We start from the raw sequence: 25,080 nt of genomic DNA, 5'->3' as shown, positions 1-25,080 counted from the left end.
CCAGGTGCACCCCGCACCCTACCCAGGCATAGGTTGAGCGCACCTCACGCCCTGACCTCCGTGGGCACAAAAAATTCCAAATTTTTGTGGGTTGTTCCAGGATCATTGCAGCTGTTCTAGAGAGTAGTTTTGTGATGACTTCTCCTATAATGATACCACAGCAATCTTCCGAATACTTGTTGGGAAGCGAGACTTATGGACATTGATTCTGCGAAAGCATCTTGCAGTTAGGATGCGAAAGAACCTCATCTCTTTGGAGAGGCAGGATGCGAAGGAACCTCATTTCTTTATAGAAGAGGTTGACAACACTTAAACGCTGGAGTTAAGGTTAGTTTTTATTTTAGTTAGTGTATGCTTATGTACCAAGCAATTTGATTCTTGTTAACCCCATAACGGGTGGAACTCATATCGAGTTGCATCAGTTTTATTTGCTATATTAGTATGTTATAACCTTGTTTTGCAGATGTTCCAGAATTTCACGTGTTTCAATGGTATTTCTCTACCCTATTTATTTAAATACTTTGAGGACAAAACATGTTTCTTGTTTGGGGGGGGGGCATAGAAACACGTGTAATTAAGACATCTGTTAGAATATAGATATGTATAATATGCACTTGTTGTCTACTTAAAAATTCAAAAATTTCAAAAAAATAAATAAATAAAAGTTATGCTATACACTTAGGAATATTGATATTGTTTTCTTTCTCTATGCTCCCACGTAGCTTTTGCATTAGAATAATTTGTAGAAAATTAGGTTAATACGTAGGTAATAATCTTTGCATCTATCTATAAATATATTACATGAGTATCTTTGATTGTTTGGCAGTAAATTTCTGAAACCTAGGCTAGAGTACTTATTCTACAAATCCTGTGAGAATATAGCCTAAAGCCTTATATGAGTGAAACATTTGAGAAATGACACAAGGGAGAAGTAAAATTCGGATAGAGAAATCACACGTCCACTTGCTTGATTACTGTAGTAGCTATATTCAGGAATGCATCACATAAGTACTGGCCCAAGAGATAAGTCCCAGACCATAGTATGGATTGGGCCTAAAGAATAAGCCCAGGAGACACTATGTCCCAGGAGGAAACCCTAAGAGAGAGAAGGAGAAAGAAGGAGAGAGGGGGGGGAAGAGAGGGGAGAGAGGAGAGGCATAGAAGGGTGAGGAGAGAGAGGTGCACTACGGCGGATTGATCGAGATGGGGTGCGTGAAGGCAAACCGAATGGGTGCAGCCGATCCAAAATATAGAGTGAATGTGAGTAAAGTTAGAGATTAGCGAGATTCGCAGTAAAGTGGTTGTAACAAATGGCGCCGTCTGTGGGGATGAACACAAAATCAGATAAGTTTGATATTTCCTTATATAATATCGGCTCCGCTCTACAAGGGGTTTCTGAGATTGAGCTGTCGTTTCCAAGTTCCCATCTTTTTGTGCTAGAGAAGATAATCGGGGTCGTGCTGTCTTTCTGTAAAAAAAAAAAAAAAAAAAAAAGTTGTTTATATTGTATGGAATGAGATCGAGTCAGTTAGAGGGGGTTGGTTCCAGCAACATAGTTTGGGAGAGAAATAAGAGGGGTCTTTGGGAAGTGCAAGTAATAGCGGGGTTGCCTCGGTAATAGTCATTTTGCCGCATCTACCCTCGCTCTTACCTCCTCAATCTGCGGTAGAGTGCAACTCGGTGGTTGTTGTGGTTCATCGACCAAGTCATCGCATTTTGAATTTGACGCAAGGGAATTTAATTCATGAGATTGTATTTGATGATTTTGTACAAGAGAATGTAAATGTTCAAACTGGTGGGGATCTTGAAATTGAAGACGTAAGAATGGATTTTCGGGCTGAGGAGGAGTCTTTGTATAATGTTATGGTGGGTCCAAATTCAGCTGCTGAGGTTATCTTTGTGTTTACAGAGAGCGATGGGTTTGAACCATAAACAATTGGCGCTTTCTCGGGGGCTAACAACGTAATGATGTAATAATGGTGGAGACTGTGGATGCCTATAACTGAAATCGTGTGAGCAAGCGGTCTGAAGGTGCTAGTACTGTGGATTGTGATCGAGCTGAGGGAGTTGGTGGAAGGACAGAATCTGTTTCACATGAGGAAATTTGTACCAAAGAAGATATAAAGGGAGAAGATAGTTGCTTTTCAGAGGTTCCACTAGCTGAAGGTCATTATACAGGAGAGGAAGAGCGGAAAATCGGAGTTAATGGCGGTAGCACACGTGTTGGGTTTTCCAATATAATTAGTAGATCATTGGTTGATGAAATGAGAGTTGGCAGTGGAGAGGAACTTGCAGCTGTGGAGGAAGGAGCGGATCTTGAAGTGAGAGATCTAATATCTGAAGTTTATACCTCGGAGGAGGTGGTGCTGGATGGAAACATTGAATCATTTTCAAGAGAGAAGCTTGTCCTTGAGGAGGATACTTGCATTGTAGATGGACGTGATACAGTTGTTCGCGTATATGAAACGATACCTAATCAGCTCAAGGAGAATCTGGGCGAAATCTGTGTTACAGTGGATTCAAGCCAAGTACATAGTGTTGGCGATGTCAATTCATTCTCAGGGATTGGAGTTACCAAAGGTCATCCTTCAGAAGATGAAGAGGGAGAAAGTGGGGTTGAAGTGGTAAAGGAGGGGCATGGAGCGGCTACTCAGGAAGTGTTGGTTAAGCAAATGTAAGTTATCGTGGGAAATGGATTTGGAATGAAGGAAAAGGGTGAAGAGGAGAGGATACCTCAGAGACTGGGGGATTTGTCGTCGGAGGCTTTAGATTGCATTCGGATTTTGAAATCGGAGTGGGCTATTGTTGAGAAGGTGTTTGATGAAGCATTCTGTTTCGTATACTCTCATTGGTGACTATTAGAGATGCTGTCAAAACAAGAGTGTTATCTGCGAACTGGAGATATCTCTCTGTGTTCACATACCGTTGAAGCTGAGTGGGTTAGCTGGACGCGACAATTACAATGTCAAATAACAGTTTCATGCATTAGTCCTGTTAACCAAAATTGTAATTTAACCACCCCACATGAAGAAGAAGAAGAGAATATAGGAGTTTGAAGCAGGGAATGAGAGTAATATATTGAAGCAGATAAAAGAGACAGGATTATTTGCTGGACGAGCTGTGGGTTTATGGATATGTGGGCCTTTACTGAGTTTAATTGATACTGTTGTTATTAGTCAAGGGAGTTCTCTTGAACTGGCTGCCTTAGGTCCTGGGACTGTGGTTTGTGATTACATGAGTTACGTGTTTATGTTTCTATCGATTGCTACTTCCAATATGGTTGCTACTTCGATTGCTCGTGAAGAAAATCACAAGATATCTATCTTGCTATTTGTTGGTTTCACTTGTGGAGTGGGAATGCTACTGCTTACAAAAGTCACGGGTGCACAAATATTAACTGCTTTTACTGGACCAAAGAACTTGAGTATAGTACCAGCTGCGAACACATATGTCCAAATTCAAGGTTTAGCATGGCCCTCTATTCTTGTTGGATGGGTTGCTCAAAGTGCAAGTTTAGGCATGGGGATTATAAGGGGAATCGGTGATATTGTGCTATGCTGCTTCTTAGGCTATGGTATAGTGGGTGCTGCGTGGGCAACCATGGTGTCACAAATTATTGCAGCTTTTATGATGATTGAAAGTTTGAACAAGAAAGGATTCAATGCTTACTCTATTCCTGTTCCTTCACCCAAAGAACTTCTGAAAATATTTGAGCTTGCTGCTTCAGTGTTCATAACAATGATTTCAAAGCATGGAGCACTCAGTTTTCTGGATTCTCATTCTTACCGCGAAGTTTAGTTTTAGTTTCAGTTTCTACTTCCAGATTATGCCCAGGGGTGAACCGACGAAGGCTATATGGAAGCTTAAAAGAATAGATTATGATTGGCTTGAGTTATTTGGTATCACCAACAGATTGGCGGTCGGGTGTTATGGGCCGGTGCTTTTGATTTGCCTTGTGGATATCTGAGAGATGGTACTCAATATTCTCTTCGTTGGTTGGATCGTTGGTGGGTTATTTGACCATTTGGGTGAGATTCGGAACATCCAACAGTTGAGGCTAAGGTTTCAGTTTTTTGGCAACCTTTTTGCGGAGATAGATGACTCAATTCGGATTCAGAAGTTCACGGAAATCTACAAAACGATTGCAGTGCAACAGATTCATGCGAAGTTAATATCCCTTGTGGATTTCCTGGATATGCCTAAGAAATATCTCAACAAGTTGGTGAACACACTGCAAGCCTTGCACGAGGTTTTGATTCGAAGATTTCCGAAGGTGAAGAGGACGTCAGAACAACTAAAAGAAGATGGTTTAGCACCTCTGAGTCCAGCTACTAACTCCAGTTGGCTTTTTGAGAATTCCATCAAGTTGCCCGACATTGAAAATGCTACTGTCTACCGCCAGGTTCATCATGTGCGTATAAGTCTAACATACAGGGACTCTAGGGTCAACGTCCCAATTAATATGGAGTCAAGCCGCCATTGGATTCACTTCCTGCTGCTTGCAGGTTCCAATTTGAAGAATTGACATCTTCGTCTCTTGTAATTGTGTTAAGGGATATTTTATCTGCATCCTCTGAAGTTATCAAGGGTTACAAGCTTTGAATGCTTTGCAAAGCGAGGGATGAGCGACGAAAAGAACCTATTTGTGTCTTTCCAAGTGCTCGAGGTTAATTCTCGATTTCAAATCTGCAACCTTGCACCGAAAGTACACCTTTAGAATAGTATCCTATACGAATCACGGAGACTTGGGTCATTCGAGGTGAAGTGTTTCACCAAGAGTGTGGAGATAATCCACAAAATTTCTGATTTAATGAGAACCGTTGGATTGTAAGATGGAGAAGCCATCCCTTGTTGGAAGTTCTAGTACGAAGAGAGAGCCCCAAGTTTACGAAAGCATTTGGATCTTCCGGTTTTAAGGTCGGGATCTTGGAAAGATCCCTACGTATTGCTTGGGCACAAGAAGAAGGATGTTTTGATAGGTTTTGCAAAGTTGATGGGGAAGAAGAATGTTGTGGCGAGGAAGCTCTGTTGAACTGAGGATCGCCTTTGAAGATAAACGCCCGTGATGCCGCAAACAACTTTGATTTGAATGTTGCATCGTGCCGATCTGAATGCGTATAATTCCCATGGAATACTCTAGAGATGACATTGAGTGCAGTTTCGAGCAGTTTGTTGAGGCTGACGATGATGTAGTTTCTCATGGAAATGAGAGCAATGGTCGGGTGAGATCAACCGGGAGCAATGACTTCGCAGACGTGGTTGGTTAGACCAATCGAGAACTACCCGTAGAGTCTCGGACCCGGGTTGTGTAGAAACGGATGTCAAGTACTAATGAAGATACCTATGATTGTGATGTTGTTACGATGGATGCGTCGCCATTGTATCGGTCCAGTGGATCCGGTCGCGTTTGGATGGAAGCTATGAGTACCGTGGTGAAGATAATTAGGTGGCTGGAATGTGAGGGGCACATAGAACAAGAATTCGAATGAAGTTTTTGACGTGGTTTAGCTTGAGATCAACAGAGCGAGGGCGTATGGTTGTTATCACCTATACTCAAACTTTGATTGGCTGACCAGGTTAGCTTTTTCGGGTCAACCTGGTAGACTCATTCTTGGATATCATATCCGGAAAAGACAACGGAATGGTTTCGTAGTAAGGCGGGTGGCACCGAGTGCACACACCAGACATCACGACTATTTACCAGATTGATCTCATTGGAGATAATTTGTTCATCGATTCGCTTCGAGATGGACATCGGGAGAGATTAGAAGACCTTGCCCCTGTTAGTTCAAAGAGACAAGGCTTTGAAAATGAAGCCTCGGGCATCAGGGCTCGATGTGTCACGTTCTTCACGAAGTATAAAGCGGGAGAATGAATAGAAAGGCAAGTGTAGCCTTCGTGAGGCCTTGAGTACGGAACTACTCTTAGGAAATACATATATAGTAGCCGCCAGATTTGAGGAACTTCGAAAGCTAAGAAAGACCCACATGCAAAGGAGATATTATATCCCATGAGGAACAATGAAGCCCATAAAAGCGGATGAAGCGGGGATGAGCCCTCCGCGGACCCTCGTGTCCAAACAAAGACGTGGGGGGGGCAGCAGCTATCCACGGTCCGGTCCGTGTCCGGCCTCAGCGAGAGATAGGATATGCGGACATGAGATCCGAGTCAAGCCTGGGGGCAATGAGAGAGCCCCAACCGGCGAGAGCCCGAGCCAGCCCGCGGAGTGGGATGAGCCCTCCGCGGATCAGAGATGCTAGAGATACATGGGGCAATGAGAGAGCCCCAACCGGGCGAGAGCCCGAGCGAGCCCGCGGAGTGGGATGAGCCCTCCGCAAATCCGAGAGATGCTAGAGATACAAGGGGCAATGAGAGAGCCCCGATAATAGAAAGCCGAAGCGAGCCAGCGGAGTGGGATGAGCCCTCCGCGGATCAGAGATGCTAGAGATACATGGGGCAATGAGAGAACCCCAATCAGCGACAACCTGGTCGAGCCCGCGGAGTGGGATGAGCCCTCCACGGACCAGAGATGCTAGAGATACATGAGGCGATGAGAGAGCCCCAACAGGTGAGAGCTCGAGCGAGCCCGCGGAGTGGGATGAGCCCTTCACGGGACAGAAAGGCAAGAGACAAGCAGGTCAAAGAGAGTAGCCCTAGAGCCTGGTTGAGCCGCAGGGCGGAGATGCAAGAGATATGCGGACATGAGATCTGAACAACGGGGGGGATGAGCCCTACGCGGATATGAGATCCGAGTCAAACCTGGGGGCAAGCAGAGTTACCCTCATCGACTCCACCCGAGGCGAGAGATAGCGGGGGGGGGATGAGCCCTCCATGGGACATGAGAGCCGAGTCAAACCTGGGAACAAGTTGAAGTTGCCCCTCATCCGACTCTCCACCTCGAGAGCAGAGACAACAACGGGGATGAGCCCTCCCTCAGCGGACATGATAGAGATTTCTATGAAGGAGAGCTTATGGCTTGGCGGAGACCCTCCACGGACATTGTAGTGAGTTATGAGAAGGAGAAATGCAGGGGACGAGACAATCCGCGGACATAGTGGTGAGTTCTCTGAAGTAGAGATGGTGGCTAAGGTGATACACTCCGCAAACAGGGCAGTGAGTTCCGAGAAGGAGAGCAGGTGGCTGGGGGAGGCATACCGTTGATATGGTAGTGAGTTCTATGTGAGAGGTGTTGGCTGGGTTGAGACACATCGTGGGCATTGTATTGAGTTGAAGAGAGAGAGTGAAGGGGATGAGATAGTTCAGTCCTACGAAAGGGAAATGAAAGGGTGAGACACTCTGCGAATATAGAAGTGAGTTATGTGAAGGAGAGATTATGACAGGGCTGAGACACTTCGCGGACATAGTGGCAAGTTTTCGGAAAGAGAGATGTTGGCTGAGATGAGACTCCGTAGACATAGTAGTGAGTTCTATGAAGGAGAGCTTAAGGCTGGGTTGAGACACATTGTGGGCATCAGATCGAGTTGAAGGGAGAGAGCGAAGCGGGATGAGATCCTTTGGGGATACGTTAATGGGGTATATGAACAAGAACTGATGGATTGAGTACTTTACTGATTACATACGGTCCAAAGAGCTTGAGTACATGGATACAAAATGTCCCGAGGAGGAGAAGACTACGTCTGATCCACGGATATCCGTGGATATCTAGAGTTCAAAAAGAGAGACAAAGGAAGTTTGAAGACTTCCGGTCCGCCCGTCGTCATCGTCGCCGAACCCGAGAGGGGGCAAATGTAGTAGCTATATTCAGGAATGCATCACATAAGTACTGGCCCAAGAGATAAGTCCCAGACCATAGTATGGATTGGGCCTAAAGAATAAGCCCAGGAGACACTATGTCCCAGGAGGAAACCCTAAGAGAGAGAAGGAGAAAGAAGGAGAGAGGGGGGAGAAGAGAGGGAGAGAGGAGAGGCATAGAAGGGTGAGGAGAGAGAGAGGTGCACTACGGCGGCTTGATCCCGAGATGGGTACGTAGGCAACCGAATGGGTGCAGCCGATCCAAAATATAGAGTGAATGTGAGTAAAGTTAGAGATTGGCGAGATTCGCAGTAAAGTGGTTGTAACAATTACTATACCATATCCTAAGTGAGAATTTAGGCCCTCTTTAGATCGATATAGCCAGAAATTCAAACCTATAAATTATTTTCCGCTAGTCGCCCCTCTGAGCCTTTCTTTAGCCTTTCATAAACAGCAAATCCTTTACCCTGTTACAAAACAAAACAAAATAAAAAATCGACTCCGGCTTCCTTGTGTGTTTGATCAACTCCGGCTTCCTTGTGTGTAATTGAGATTGTAAGGTAAAGTGTGTCCACTACACACTGGAGTAGCGAAACTTGAGCGGAAAAATCATAGTGGTTTTTGTCTTGACATTTATGTGAGGACCTACTTAAAGGATGATATTCCGAGTTTTCAGAAACGGACCTGCTAGTGCTTTTCATAGTATTACTCATTGTATATATGTTTATTCGTAGATGATTGATTATTATACATATATTAGCTTAGGTTTCAACTTGATTATTCTGTATCCATTGCTAGTGAGATATATAGGTAATTAGGAGCATAAATAAGGAAACAATAGTTTTATTTCTTAGTCGTTGTAGTATAGATAAAGTTTGTGAGTAACTTCACTGGAAAACTCTCACGAGGCTATAACTCGTCCACTAGGGAATTCCTAGTGGTTTAAGGCCTTGTTGCATATGGTCAATGCAATCGCACTCGGCAAAACGAGATTAGTTAGAACTCCATTTTTGGTCACTTATGCTAATTTCTCATATTTCCTTGAGGACAAGCAAAATGCTGTTTGGGGGTGGTTTGATAAGAGCCCAAAATTGTAGTTTTAACCCCTTAACAATAATACTTTTAGACCAATTATGCAAGTAATAAATAAGAGTTAATGCTGATTACGTGCTTTTATGTATTTCAGGCATTGAAGTCTATTTTGTATAGAAATGTGCCACTTTGGAGATATAAAGGAGCAAGGGTTGGTTTCTAAGAAGTTTTTTGAATAAAGGTCAAGATTCAAGGAGAAAAAGCCTTTGTAAAGCCTGATTAGAAGCTGCAAAGTTAGAGTCAATGCGGGCAAAAACAGCACACAAAAGTCAGCAGAACTTCCGAAGACTGTATATATGGACTTAGGCCTCAGAATTGGGTCTACCTTATGTCAAAATGACCGGCTCAGAAAGAGATTTCCAATGGTCCAAGCCTTGACCCAATTAGAGGAGCAAAAGTTGAAGAAAAGTCTGTTGAAGTTAGATCTAGCTGAAAAGAGCCCTATAGACTGAAGAGATTAGGTTTTGGGCTCGATTTTCCGGCCTAAAACATGGCTCCTCAGCCCATACACGAAAAACTGGATCTGGTCTCCTCCATTTGTATGGAGAAGACTTAGCTCTTAAGAATACCTAGATCTAGATTAGAAAATTAGGTTAGACTCCATTAATGAGTTCAAATAACTTAGTTTAGATCTAGTTTTTACATTTAATTAATTAGTTTGTTTTAATTTGATAAGTAGTTATTCATAATCTTAGTTCTAAATTAGTTTTAATTTTTGTTTTAATTCATTTTGAATCATTATTGTTATTGTTCAAATAGATTAATAGAGTTTAAATTAGTTATTAAATTATGACTTGTTATTATTGTTCTTGTGTTGGGAATGATAGTATAGGAATTTCACATCACACATTACTCTCACCATTGTTCTTTGTGTTTGTTCAATTGAATTCTATTTAGTCTTGATAGATTGAGAGTGGAATGATTCCGTACTCTATATATTGCTTGAATATATATGTGAGAGTAGGAAATAAATAATTGATAAACCGTAAGAATAAGGTTAAAATAATCTAGTTGAGTTTACGGGTTATCAGGAACCGTGGGAGTGAAAGGTGTGAGATGAAAGTGAGGTATAGTGTGGGCTGTGAGTGTAGAATGAATGCAGTTATTATAGGTTTTAAGTTGCTAAAATGAATCGGGAAGTTGCCAAAATGTTTTAAGGCAATTGCCGGAAACAAAAAAATTCCAAAACCGAAAATGGAAACAACTCATATTCTTGATTCTAAAACAACCCTAATATCTTTTTGATTGAATTTAGGATAGAAACTGCCTAACTCATCGAGATTTCATCCTACCACAATATCTATTCAAAGTCATGCCCATATCGACAATATTCTCAACCCTCACTCCAAAACAAATTCTAAACTGGAGGATCATATCAAAAATCATGTTAGAGTAAATAATACCACCCCCAAACAATTCGGGAAGGTGGGATTAACGATAAAAATAATGCACAATTTGGAAAGAACCATATTATATTAAAATTGAAATTCAAACAATATTTAACAACCAAATTCAAATTTAAATACGGAATTTATAAATTAACATTCGAACTAAATAAAAAGCAAATACAAAACAACATCAACTCATAATATTCCTAAACCACTCGCTGCTAGTAGTGGAAGGCATATGGGAAGGAGAAGCACCCCCCTAGGGTGGAAAGCGTGCAGGCATATCATCTCGGAACTTGCACTGAGCTTCCATCTCGGCCTTCGTCTGTTCCCATCACTCATCATCCTCTGGCACGAAGTCACCGAAGGGTTATGATGCATGGTAGCCTGCCGAGTTCGAAGGTCTTCGCAAATAGTATTGAGAGAACGCATGCCACGATGAATCATAGTCATGCGTTCTGCATCTGACATACACCTCTCCAAGGCATCGACATCAAAACATGTCATGTCCTCCTCATCTTCCTTATCCTCCGAGTCATTCTCTTCAACTACCCTCTCTTTAGGCAACCTCCAAACTCTTTGGATACACTCCGTATAAATATGAGGATTTCGGTGCTCTTTCAGGCAAATCCTATCAGACGTCGGAGTCGTTCTCAAGGTCATCATGATCTTCGTTATCAAAACAGGGAGAGGTGCAATACTCTTCCCAACTCCCCTAATCATGTTACTCAAAAACTCCAAAATACAGAACTCATACTTCTGCTCCTGGAGTATCCATAGAATGTGAAGGCAGTTCAGACCGATATCACTGACTTTCTCTTTCCCTATGACATTCCTACCAATCCAATCGAGCTACAGCCATTGGTTGGTTCTCGAGACGACTAGCTTAACGAACAACGCGAGCTCACATTGTAGTTCCCTTCCGAAATAGTCGCGTTCATCAAAGGCTCGACCCCAGTAAATTGGGAATCCTATAATGTGGCATCGAGATGGCACCTAGGTGGAATGCCTAAAATATCAGCCAACAACCCAGTAGATTCTTCTCTCCTCCTCCCAGCGACCTTAACAAAAATCCTATTTCCATCAAACTCCCTCGTCCTATAAAACTATCGGACCAAATCTTCATGGTAAAAATTGTCTGTTGAGTACCACAAGCCACTCCAATCTCTCCTAACCATCTCGTCACCGTAAAACGGCGCGAAGTGGTCGGCAGTAAACGCGTACTCCGGCAAAATCCGACGTCTTTGAGCCATTGATATTTTAGAATGATTTGGGGGTTTATAGGAGGTGTAGGAACAAGTTGAAACAACCTTACAAAAAAAAACGATGGTGGTGGCGCGCGTGGGTGGCGCGGCAGTTCAATTTTTTTTTATTTTTAGTGGTTTCGGTGGTGGAAATTGTTGGGGGAATGAGTTGGAGAAGAATATATGGTTTGGGAATGAATTTGGGCGTGGGTTAAGTTAGCTTTTTTAATTTTGGTTCTAGGGTTGAAAAGATGTTAATGGCGGTGGTGAAGGTGAGGAAGAAGAACGCGATTTCTAGCGCAACTTCGAATTCCGAAAAAATTCGATTTCTAGTGCAACTTCAAAATAAAATTGTCGCTTCATTAGCGGTCCGATTTTTGCGAATGAGATATGGAAATAATCAGGAGAGAATTTCCAATCCAATGATCCATAAAACACTTTATTCCGACCGTGGATGACATATAAGAAGTTGGAAAATGCCTCAAAGTGCGTACATGACATAAGTTATGCGAACGAATGAACTCTAATTTCATAGATAATGTCAACTCGAATCGAAATACAATTAAACGGCCTAAACAACACAACTGGAAAGTTAAACAATCCAGGACGGAAATGAACACCCCACCCCCAAACAAATTTTAGACACAGAGTTTAGAAAATTGTTTTAAAAGTGGGTCTTTTAAAGTCAGATTCCCGAGACTTCCTAAATTACTATGTTTATGATTTTAACAATTTTTATTTTTTATGAAAAAGATTTAATATAAGAAAAACAAGAAAGCAATAAATGCATAATTCACACCATAGAATAACATGACTCAAAAACCGAGAACATGCAAGAGTGGAAAACGTGAATTATATTAACCGTGGACTCAAGATCCGGTACTTACAGCCACACACTCCATAGGGAGGGCCCAATTACCTGAATGGTGCACTTACCAATATATGGAAATGAAAGGAAGTACACCAACGAAAAGGTCAGTCCGCATAGATAGGGTCCTGTAAAAGGACTTCCTCTACATCAGGGGACAAAAGCTCGTGGAAATGTTTCAACCGTTGGCCATTGACTTGAAAGGTACTGTTGTCCTTGGGATTTACCAAGGTGTTTGCCCCGTGAGGGGTGACTTAAGTAACCAGAAAAGGACCAGACCAACGGGTTTTTAATTTTCCTGGAAAAATATGTAGATGGAAGTTGTAAAGTAAGACCTTTTGACCTACCACAAACTCTTTGTGCAAGATTTATTTATCATGAACACGTTTCATGTTAGCTTTATAATCCTTCGCGAGATCATAAGAATCGCTACGGATTTCTTCAAGCTCATTCAATTGCAACTTGCGCTTGACACCCGCCTCATCAAAATTGAAGTTAAGGTTTTTTATAGTCCACATAGCGCAGTGCTCCAATTCAACGGGCAAATGACAAGGTTTCCCAAATACAAGTCTAAAGGGAGACATACCTATAGGAGTTTTGAAAGCAATCCTATATGCCCATAAGGCATCAGATAGACGCTTTTACCAGTATTTCCTATCAGGATTTCAATTGTTTCTTATATCTTTTTGATTTCCCTATTAGAAACTTCTACTTGTCTACTAGTTTGTGGATGATATGGAGTTGCTACCTTATGTGTAACTCCATACTTTTTCACGAGAGATGCAACAACTCTGTTGCAAAAATGTGTTCCACCATCACTAGTGATGGCTTTGGAAAAGCCAAATTGATAGAAAATATACTCTTTAACAAAAAACACAACTGTCTTATGGTCATTGTTATGGCAAGCTATGGCCTCTATCCATTTAGACACGTAGTCCACGGCAACTAGAATATAAATGAAACCGTAGGAAACTAGAAAGGGACCCATGAAATCAATGCCCCATACGTCAAAAATTTCTACCACCATGATTGGATTTAATGACATCATATTACACTTCGTGATTCACCCAAGTTGTTGGCAACGAATGCACGTCTTGCAATGCACTTGGGCATCTTTAAAGAGAGTAGGCCAATAAAACCCACATTGAAGAACCTCATTATATTCCCATTGGGGAATACAACGACGAATAATCTGATCCGCACAATACTTGAAAAGGTAGGGCTCATCCCAGTAGTATAGCTTAACTCTAGCCAAGAACTTCTTACGTTCATTTCTTGACCAATCATAAGGAATAACATCAGACGCTAAATATTTCACAATGTCAGCATACCATGGTGCAGAAAAAATAGCATACAAATGCTCATCAGGAAAAGAGTCCGGTATGGAGTCAGAATCACTATCATCGTCGTTTGTAAGTCTAGATAAGTGGTCGGCAACTACTTTTTCAACCCCTCGTTTGTCCTTTATTTCTAATGTGAATTCTTGTAGGAGAAGAATCCATCAGATTAATCTATGCTTAGCATCCTTCTTTGCGATAAGGTACCTAAGGGATGTATGGTCCGTGTAAACTAGAGTCTTAGAACCAACCAAATAAGGACAAAACTTATCTAAAGCATAAACGACTGACTAAGAATTCTTTTCAGTAGTTGTATAATTCCTTTGAGCATCGTTTAGAGTTTTACTAGCATAATAAATAGCAATTGGATTTATTATCTAGTTTTCTGTCCCCATGACGACACCAAACTGCATAATCACTAGCATCACACATGAGTTCGAAAGGTTTAGACCACCAATCGAGGTCAGTATAATGGGTGCGAAGTTAAGGCATCTTTTAAAGTTTCAAAAGCCTGTTTACAGTTAAAATTAAAATCAAAGATGGCATCCTTTAAAAGCAGATTAGTTAACGGCCTAGCTATTTTCGAAAAATCTTTGATAAAGCACCTATAAAAACATGCATGGCCTAGAAAGGCTCTAATATCATGGACAGTCCGTGGTATAGGTAGAGTCACTATCTTATCTAGTTTGGCCTTATCTACTTCGATGTCATCACTAGATACGATGTGACCTATTACTATGTCTTTTTTTACCATGAAGTGACATTTTTCCCAATTTAAAACGAGACTCTTCTCTTCATATTGTGTCAAAACTTTACACAGGTTAGACAGGTATTTAGTGAAAGAGTCTCCATAGATAGAAAAATCATCCATGAACACTTCCATGAAATGCTTTACCATGTCACTAAATATATGAAGCATACACTGCTAGAAGGTACTAGGAGCATTTCAAATGCCAAAAGGCATTCGTTTATAGGCGTATGTTCCAAAAGGACATATGAAGGTAGTCTTTTCTTGGTCATCAATATCAATAATAATTTGGACATAGCCAGAGTAGTCATCTAAAAAACAATAAAAAGCATGACCAGCTAGACGTTCAAACATCTAATCTATAAAGGGTAAAGGAAAATGATCCTTTTGTGTCATGGCATTTAAACGTCTGTAATCAATACAGATCCTCCATTTCATAGGACCATGCGTGGTAACATATTCACCCTTGGCATTACGTACCATGGTAATCCCTGATTTCTTTGGAACTACATGAATGGGACTTACCCATTTGCTATCAGAGATTAGGTATATGATACTCGCATCGAGTAACCGTAAGACCTCTTCCCTGACCACCTCTTTCATGGCAGGGTTCAAGCGACACTAAGGTTTCGCGAGAAGTCTTTGTGTTATCCTCCAAAAATGGATACGATGAGTGCATACATTAGGGTCAATTCCCTTAATGTCGGCTAGGGACCAACCAATCGTGAGCGATATTCCTAATAATCACCGACGATCAACCGTGTCTCTTCCTCCTTAGATAAAAAAAGATATAATTACCAGATGACTACCATCCGGATCAAGTTGAATATACTTTAACTCAAGAGGAAGAGGTTTAAGCACCGGGGTGGAAGGAATATTAATAAATGCTTACGGAGGGTCCTCATCTTAAGTAATGAATACTTGCTTAGGCGTGAGGTATTCAAACTCGTATATGGAGCAACCCGGCGGTCTACGATTTGTGTAGACTCAAAGATGGTGTTGACTTCCTCTACGTAGGAGTCATCGACAAAATATGAACTTCCAAAAGAAAGGAATTTATGCATATGGTTTTCTGGAAATGTGTTATTAAAGTAATCTTGAGCTAAGCTCTCGATCATGCTAACCTTTCCATCTATAGACGAATCTGGTAACTATTTCATCATTTTAAAAACATTTACCTCAACCAAAAGATGGCCAAAAGACAAAGACATCGAACCATCGCGGTAGTTTATAAGCGCGTTGGCAATCGCCAAGAAGGGACACCCTAAGATGATCATAACAAAGTCGTTAGCGACTTCTGTATCGAGGATAACAAAATCAGCAGGATAGTAGAAATCCTGGACCTTAACAAGCTCGTTTTCAACCACACCCTTAGGGTACTTAATAGATCGATCTGCTAATTGCAACGTCATTTTAGTAGGTTGCATAGACCTATTTGTTTGTATAGATAATACGGGAGTAAGTTAACACTTGCCCCCAAGTCTAGTCAAGCGGTCGTCGTGTAGGAATCTCCTAAGGTGCATTGTACAGTAGGACGACCAGGGTCCTTGTACTTAACGATTCCATTGTGTTCCGTTAAAGTTGGAAACTGTTCAGTTAAAAAGGCATCTTTAGGAATATTTGCCTTACGCCTTTTAGTGCACAACTATTTGAGAAACTTAGCATGGTGAGGTAATTTTTTAATTTTGTCCAGAAAAGGTAAGTTTATCGTTAGATTTTTAAAAACTTCTCTAATGTCGTCGAAGTTTGTATCCCTGTTTAACATATCTAATTTCTGGGAAAACGGTGGTTTCTCTCTATATTTAGCATATGGATCAACTGGATGTCTAACCTTTGCTTTCTGTTTCTTTGGTTATGGTTTAACTGGTACTTCTACAGGGGTAGGCTTTTCAGTTTCTATTACGATATCTAGTTCAATATCCGGTGTAGGGACAACTGGTGGGGTAACTATAGGCATAGTTACTTTGTTATCAACCACTCTCGCAGAACGGAGAGTGGTGATGGCATTTAGCTCCCCTACATTTTCATTTTCTGTACTAGTATTACCATTTACCTCAAAGGCTGTATTTGTTGTTTTAGGATTAGCTATCACTTGACCTGGAAACACACCTTTGGGTTGTACTTTCTCTTGACCTAACTGCTGTAAGGAAAGTTGGATGGCTTGTAAAATCTGTTGTTGAGATTGCATAAAGGTATCGAAATGATCCGGTTGTGGAGGAATGTTACCTATAGGTTGTGTGAGAGGAACTATATCACGTTGATTATTAATTGGTAGATTTTGATAGTTATTATTTACCTGAACGATACCTCTATTAGTATTATAATTATTATTGTTATAATTATTATAATTACCCTGACCTTGTCCTTGCCGTGGTTGAGCTTGGTTGCTATAATTATAATTACCCTGTCCTTGTCCTTGACCTTGTCGTAGTGGGCCTTGGTTATAATTGTTTGCTGGCCTAACATTTTGATTATTAAACCCTGGAGGTGTTACTTGTTGATTATTTCTCCAACTGAAGTTGGGATGTTGTCTCCAAGGGGTGTTAGGAATAGGAAAACTATTAATCGAGCAAACATTATATTGTTGTGACTGTTATTGTTCATAGGCGAGAGGACAATAGGAGTCGGGATGCTCTGGACTCAAACAGAAATTACATGGATTGGAGTTGACATTCATGACGGGGATAGGTGTTTCTTGAACAGAAATAGCCTCTACCTTTTTAGTTAGAGATTGGATTAAATTTTTAAGTTCCGGATCGGGCTTCATCTCAAACATACCGGCGACTTTAACTGTTGTAGAAGAACTAGCGAAGCGGGAGAAAGCGCCACTACCCCAGTTATTATTACGCTTTAGTTTGATCTTCTAAAATTTATAAGCCTCACGAGGCTCCCTTACTTAGGAAACTACCCCATTCATTATGTCAAGCACCTCCTTGTGGTGGTGTAAATATCCCTTGAAAATGGCATGAACTAGCATGTCTTTCGCGAGGTTATGGTGTGGACACTCTATAAGTAGATCGGTGAAACGATTCCAAGCCTCTGAAAATGATTCATGAGGATTCTGTCGAAAGAAATGAATCTTGAAAACCATTTCATCGGTCTTCAGTGGTGGGTAAAAATGTTCCATAAACAGTTGAACAAGTTTAGCCCACGAGTCCACAGAATTTGGCGCTTGGGTAGTTAACCAAGACGTCGCCTTATCGGCTAAAGTGAAAGGAAATACCCTTAGTTTAATTTGTTCAGCACCAACCGTAGGATGGTGGAATGTAGTAAGGACTTAGTCAATCCTACACATGTGCTGATAAGGCTTTTCATGGTCTAACCCATGAAAAACGGGTAACAAATTAAATATATTTGGGGGGATTCGGAAATCCCCCACTGGGTCTGATAGAACGATGCAAGATTTAGGGCTATCGTTTAAGGCTTTGTAAAAGTCAGAGAGAGGAGACTCTCTTTCTTCAGCCATTACTTCAGGTGGTGTGTATGGTATATTAGCTAGAGGTGTAGTGAGTGGTATACTAAAAAGGCGTGTTTATTGATGTTACCGATTGATTACGTTAGGCATTTTTCTTCGGTCTGACCTTAATCTCATGCAAGGCTAAGACCAATCTTAACGGAACACAACAACACTCCAAACAATCCTGATATGCTAGTATGAACCTTTAACAGGAGATGCGAGGTGTGGAAGAAAAGAGTATATGAATGCCTTCTTGCTTCGCTTATGAATAGCGTCTTGTTTACGCATGCTCAGTGTGTATAAGAAGTTAAAACACTGAAAACTATGAAGAAATGGAAATTTGAAACAAACCTGTGGAAATCGGGCAGTTTCAACAGAAAGCCTTGCAGTCGCACTCGAAGAATAGGCATAGGTAGCAGTCGGTCGCTTCAGGTCAAGCTAGAGTTCAGGCGTTTTGGTGGTGTGGCTCCAGTTTAACCTTGGTAGAGGGCTGGTCGCGCTCGGGGAAAAACCTCAAGGTCTAGGGCGGTTCAGGTAGCGGGGGTGCTCATGTTTTGCCTTGGCAAGGCGCGGGTCGCGCTCAAAAAAGTGGAGTTCCAGGCGCTTGGGTGTAGGTGGCGCTCCAATTTAGCTTGCCCAGGGCGCGGGTCACGCTCCGTGTAATTCTTTAAGGAAAATTTTCGGTGCTGAAATGGACAACCACAGTGAGAATCAAACAATGGTGGGTGGGTTTTGGGACTTTGGAAAACTAACAATTCTAAAGAAACAATACTAAAGGGAACTAAGATGGCAGCCGCGCCATTTGATAATCCGATAAAATTGAATATAATTCTACTTACGAATAAACGATGAAATTCAAACGCAAGTAAAACTAAAACTTTATCGTAACACAGTTCTTATCAAAGATTTCTACTGTCGATACTATTGAAGTAGAGTTAGAATAGAAGATTCGTTCCACTCCTAGTTCTTTAGCATTCAAGTTTCCTACGACTATCAATCCTACCAAAGTTAATGAGAGTTTTACGAATTATCCTACGATGCAATTTATACTAACAAGATACTGGGATTATAGTGATTCAACTACGAAATGCTACGGAATACTAAAGTTTGAATCTAGAATAAGAATTAGGGGGGAATTGAATCCACCTTGAATCCAACTTAAGAACTAGCATAGATTGTTGTAATCTAATTCTTACGTTCTTACAGTACGAATTGGTCGTTCTAATCCTTAATTATACATGGCATCTCTACCAATTCATAACTAGCATGTGAGGAAGTCCACCCATTCTCATGGCGAATCAACGACCTTCTAGAGTGGAATAAACTCTTACAACGACTCTACACTATACAATCAAGTTTTCATCAGGGTTTCATCAAACCCCTCTAATGGAGGTTTGGCCTTGATTCATCAAACTATCATTTCCATATGAATTAAAACTAGACATAATAAAAAGATTGGAACTTTGCTTATTTAAACTCAAATGGAAACTACTCATGCAATAATTGATTTAAACTAATAATGACAAATAAGTAAATCTAAGAATTGAAACTAATAATTAATGGAAAACGAAATTAGATTATCAAGAACTAAATATTTTATTGATCTAACAACTAAATAACAATCATTCAATACTTAAATTAAAACAAGAATAACAACTAATTAATTAATTGAAAAACTAGATCTAGAACTAAGCTTTAATGGCTACTTTCTATCCTAACCTAATTGATACTTAAGAGCTAAATCTAGTGTGTGGAAATGGAGGAGACCAGATCCACATTTTCGTGTATGGGCTGAGGGTCCATGTTTTGGGGCGGAAAATCGAGCCCAAAGCCCAATTTCTTCAGTCCAAAGGGCCCTTTTCAGCTGTCTTTGACTTTAATAGGCTTTTCGTCCACTTCTGCTACTATGATTGAGTCAAGGTTCAAACCATTAGAAAGCTCTTTCCGAGCCAATCATTTTGACATAAGGTACGCCTAATTCCGAGGCTTGAGTCCAAAGATACGGTCTTCGGAAGTTCTACTGACTTTTGTGTGTTGTTTCTGCCCGCGTTGACTTTAACTTTTTAGCTTCTAACCGGGCTTTACAAAGGCTTTTTCTCCTTGAATCTTGGCCTTTAATCATAGAACTTCTTAGCAACCGACCCTTGCTCCTTTATATCGCCAAAGTGGCACATTTCTGCACATAATTGACTTTCAATGCTTGAAATACATAAAAGCACGTAATTAGCATTAACTCATATTTATTACTCGCATAATTGGTCTAAAAGTATTATTGTTAAAGGGTTAAAACTACAGTTTTGGGCTCTTATCAGAAGCCCTAAACGACCCAGCCATATCGCTTGCATGTGATACCAAATGATTAGTCAAATCTAAAATGCACACACAAACGATGTGGTCAAGTTGTTTGAGTGTATACTCAAACGACGTGGCCATATCGTTTGAGTGTTACTCAAACACTCAAACGACTTGCCCATATAGTTTGAGTGTATACAAAAACGACGAGTTCATATCGTTTGAGTGTTACTCAGACACACAAACGACATGGCCATATCGTTTGAGTGTATATGCAAACGACTTGGCCATATCGTTTAAGTGTTACTCAAACTAACATTCAAACGACATGACCATATCGTTTGAGTGTATACGCAAACGACTTGGTCATATAGTTTAAGTGTTACTCAAACTAACACTCAAACGACGTGACTATATTGTTTGAGTGAATACGCAAACGATATGGCCAAGTCGTTTGAGTGTATACGAAAACGACGCGTCCATATCGTTTTAGTATATACTCAAATGACTTGACCATATCGTTTGAGTGTATACGAAAATGGTACACTCAAACGATATGGTCACGTCGTTTGAGTGTATAAGCAAACGACATAACGGGATCATTTGAGTGCACACCCAAATGGCCCGAAGGGTTCGTTTTGGCGAGACCGGTTGAATTGGTTGCTGGGCCTAAGCTTTGATGGCAAACTTATAATATGGCAAACTTGTAAAAAAAAATTTTTTTAGGGGTTGCCTAATCCAATTTGATGAATGCCCGATGGAATCACCTCTCCCAATAGTCTTCAAGTACTTTTAGGTGCGTGATGTGGGACTAAAAGAAAATGAAGTTATTCTTCTCCTGCCTCTATAACTTTACACTCGCCATTGCTTTGAATACAAATCACAGCCTTCAATTAACCAGCATATGCGCTAACAAAACCAACATTACATACTAACTTCACCATCATTATCATCTCTCTCTTAGATGAGCTTACAAGAAAATTAAAGTTTTGATGAGATTGATTATAGAGTTATTTAATAGTTGTATTAGATGAAGGTGAAGTATCAAACAAAGAAAGTGTGTTATAGAATGCGAAAAGAATGCTGCTAACAAGCTACTTCTAAAAATTGAAATAGAGTAATGCACCCAAGTCGTCAAAAGGGAGATGATGAAAAGAGGGGACTTGGTACTTGCAAACGTTACGAATGAATTTCGGTGGACCAGCTACTGGAGTACCTGGCTAAGGCAAATTTAGTCCCACATGGGTAAGATAACACCATATATAGACAAAACTCTTAATAAATACAATTACCTTTTCACCTCATTTCGTTAATTTTTGGGCCAGACTTTTTAGAAGTGTGGTCAAGCTTCAACACTAACTCTTCGGGTGTGGTGTATTAAACCATAGGCTAAAATATTATCGATATATTATTGATATATATTGTTTTTTGGTACACTAATATTGATATATCCGATATATATCTACTGAATATTGAACTCTTTGTTTTTCTGATATATATTGGAATTTTTGATATAACCATATATATCGACTGATATATATATATATATATATATATCTGATATAAATTGTTGATTTTGACTAAATATTGTTGACTTTAGTCAACAAAAAAAAATCTATGCTATTTTCGATATATCTGATATATATCAATTTTTGGGTACACCGAAATATTTACCAAATTCGCGGTTAACTGAGAGAGCATAAACCAAAGACCTGACCGAAATGATTCCGTTTAAAATAAGAATAGTTAACCGAACCGAAGTGTGAATAAACCGTTAGACCGGCCGGTTTGGTTCGGTTTTCCGGTTTTAGTGAACAGCCCTAATCCTGCCTTTCTCGCTAATTATAAGACTGCAAATTCAATTTCTTTCTATAATGTAGGACGACTCAGAGAAACTGAGAAAGCAATGATTGAGTTTAATTTACATCAATTAGGAGGTTTTTCCACAATGGCAAGCTTATACCATGTTAAAGAACAAACAATTTGTGTTAGAAAGCTGTTACAGAACCAAGAGCAATTATACTAAACATTCTGGAATGGCGAAAAACTATTCAATTTTCTTTTTCCCATCAAGAACAAGGTTTCATCTTAAAGAGATTGCGTAACAAGCTGCAAGAGGAAAATAAGTCCGTGTCTTTGTGACATATATTGGTACTTACAGTAAATTGCTCTTAAAGAACCATTTTGTCATACCACATCTTCGCTGAATTACCTCTTTGTGATGAGCCACAAGTATCAAATATACACTAATAGACATGTTTGCGACTACGAGTCTAGACCTCTATCTGCCATTGACTGCATCACCTTCTCCACCTTATCCCACCTACCAGCATTGTCATATATCTTTATCAGAAGCTCAAAATTATGTGCATTGTCGGGCTCCAAATCAAAAAGTCTTGCTGCTGCAGTCTCTCCCACATCCACGTTTCCATGAACAGAGCAAGCATAGAGTAGAGCTCCCCATACAGTTGGACCTGCATCAAACTCTATCTGCTTCACTACAATATCGTAAGCTTCATTGATCAAACCAGCTCTTCCAAAGAGGTTAACCATACACGCATAGTGCTCCATACGTGGCTTTATTCCATATCTGTTTTTCATCTTCACAAACAATTCCCTTCCATCTTCTACCAAACCAAGACGAGCACAAACGGATAGCAATGACACAAACGTAACACTGTCCGGCAAAATGTTAGAATTCTCCATCTGGTTAAAATATTCTAGAGCCTGAGAGTGTTTCCAGTGTCCAGAAATTATAGCATTCCAAGAGACAACATCCCTGTCCACCATCATGTCAAACAACCAGCATGCTTCATCCAACTTTCCTTGCTCGGAATATAAAGCAATCAAGGAATTCGCTATGGACAAACTTTGCTCATGCCCACGCCGAAGAACCCAAGCATGGACCTCAAAAGCAACTTTAAACGATGAAAACTTTGACAAAATTGTAGATATTGCAACTGAATCCGGCTCAAATCCATTATCAATCATCCTGCGAAAAATGTCCAAGGCTTCAACCATAAGACCATGATGAATATAACCCGTCAACATCGAATTCCATGAAACTGAATCCCTAACGCCAATCTTATTAAAAACCTTTCTGGCCATCACAATATCACCACATTTAGCATACATATCAACAAGTGCATTTAAAACAAACCCATCTAAAACAAAACAACAACGAACAATATCTCGTTGAGCGACCTCCCAACACGGATCGAACCAAGTCCAAAGACGCTTTCAAAACTTCGAGGAAGCGAACTCGATCAAAGCTCAACACCCTCTTCTTCCATTTGAAAATAAAGTGCCAATGCATCTTCATATTTACCCAATTCAAGATATACCACGAAATAAGTGAGTTCCAAGGAAATGCCGATAAATCACGGTTATACATTTCATCAAACACTTGATGAGCTGTCTCAATGAGTCCACATAATGCATAGAGTCTTAAAAGCTTTGAGGATAAACTCGCGCATTTACGTAGAAGGTTCGTTGGAATTAAATGGTGTAATTGTATACCATGGTTAATGGATTGTATATGAAAAAATGTTTCAAGAAGTGATGAGAATATTTCGGTATCGATAATTATGCCGCGGTTTATTGAAGTTTGGATGTCTTTGATAATAGCATCAAGTGCTTGGTCTTTGGTTTGGGACTTTGGGGGATTTTGCATGGAGTTTGGATGAGAAGTGGTGTTGGGGGTGATTTTGGGTAAGTGATAGAGTTTTGTTTTTGTTTTTGAATTTGTATTTGGAGTTGTTCTTGTTTTATCTTTTTCTTGCTTTTGGGAGATGTAAAGGCGTGATTCAGCTTTCCTTTACAAATACAGTTTGATGGGAACTAAAAAAGGTTATTATTGGGACCGAGTTCGGCTTAGGAGCGAACTGCCTACGTATCTTGCTCTCGATTTGTAAGGGAGAGAAGAATAAGGTCTGGCGTAGTTCATGGGAGGGGTATTTATAGATATTCAGAATGAATCCTCGCTCACCACGTGTAAAGTGCATCACCAACGTGGGGTCTAGATCAAGGAGGCGTGCGAGACTTGTCTTTATAGGTCTGCTGTGATGATGGAGATTAGTAGTATGGGCAAGTAGCTTGCGGCAGTGGTCAGTAGATGGTGGCAGTGATCCGTGCATGTGCCTCTTTATTCATGATTGCTTCTAGAAGGCAAGCTGAGTCACGTTATAGCCTGGTTCGCGTACTGGCACAAACTGTGCTGGAACGTTTTCTTAGCTTATAGGTGCGATCTGGTTCCACGAGGTCGGTGTGATAGTTCCACCGTGATGAGTACGCGCCTGATATTCCTAAAGGGGGATATCACTCCTTTACACAGCCCCCTCTCAGTAGGGCGCATTGGTCAGGGGAGCGGTCTGCTGAGAGAAAATAGTAGCGCGTGTGGGTCATGCTAGAGGTGGAGATATCTAACGAGCTGGGGAGAACGATCTGTGGTACCCTATGAGTTGGTGGGCGTAAATGTTTGACACGTGACCAGCACGTGGGAGAATCTGAGCAGTTGCAGAGAAAAATGTGCCGCCCCATTTTTTCCGGACGTGAAAAGACAAGACAGTTGGTTGGAAGTCGTGTGCGGCTAAGGTTGGGGTGTAATCATGATGCCTTGGAAATTGGAGGGGCGGTTGTTCAAAAATTTCACTGGCTCTTTGAAACGTCATTTGGCTGCTTCGTCTGGTAGAAACCACTTCACTACCGCAACATCCTTCCGGGTTCAAGTTAGTTTTCTGCCATTGTTGAACTCCTGCTTCTTGCTTCGTGCTTAGTCTTTGTTCTAGAGCTGTTAGGACAATCAGTTAGTTACTAGTGGCTAGAATTGTTAGGGTTAGAGGAGAGATGTCTGACTCAGATGATACGCGATCTCATGAGGTTCGCGAAGTTTCTCTTGGTTGG

General features: G+C 40.7%; 1 protein-coding gene and 2 pseudogenes across 1 annotated transcript; 2 read left to right on the top strand and 1 right to left on the bottom strand.

The window, feature by feature from the left end:
* Nucleotides 1-2,702: 2,702 nt before the first annotated feature.
* Nucleotides 2,703-3,798, top strand: LOC147494448 (protein DETOXIFICATION 46, chloroplastic pseudogene; annotated as a pseudogene).
* Nucleotides 3,799-3,970: 172 nt separating this feature from the next.
* On the top strand, nucleotides 3,971-5,653 carry LOC147494447 (VIN3-like protein 1; annotated as a pseudogene).
* A 16,495-nt stretch (nucleotides 5,654-22,148) lies between these two features.
* On the bottom strand, nucleotides 22,149-24,008 carry LOC147494446 (pentatricopeptide repeat-containing protein At4g25270, chloroplastic-like). The gene has a single exon (XM_086565744.1). The coding sequence runs from the start codon at nucleotides 23,311-23,313 to the stop codon at nucleotides 22,444-22,446; it is 870 nt and encodes a 289-aa protein (XP_086421870.1). The 5' UTR covers nucleotides 23,314-24,008; the 3' UTR covers nucleotides 22,149-22,443.
* Nucleotides 24,009-25,080: the final 1,072 nt, after the last annotated feature.

Source organism: Coptis chinensis, chromosome 6 (assembly GCF_015680905.1).
Source record: "Coptis chinensis isolate HL-2020 chromosome 6, ASM1568090v1, whole genome shotgun sequence".
Lineage (NCBI taxonomy): Eukaryota > Viridiplantae > Streptophyta > Magnoliopsida > Ranunculales > Ranunculaceae > Coptis > Coptis chinensis.
Note: the sequence above shows the minus strand (reverse complement) of the source record. Positions and strands in the feature narration are given on the sequence as shown.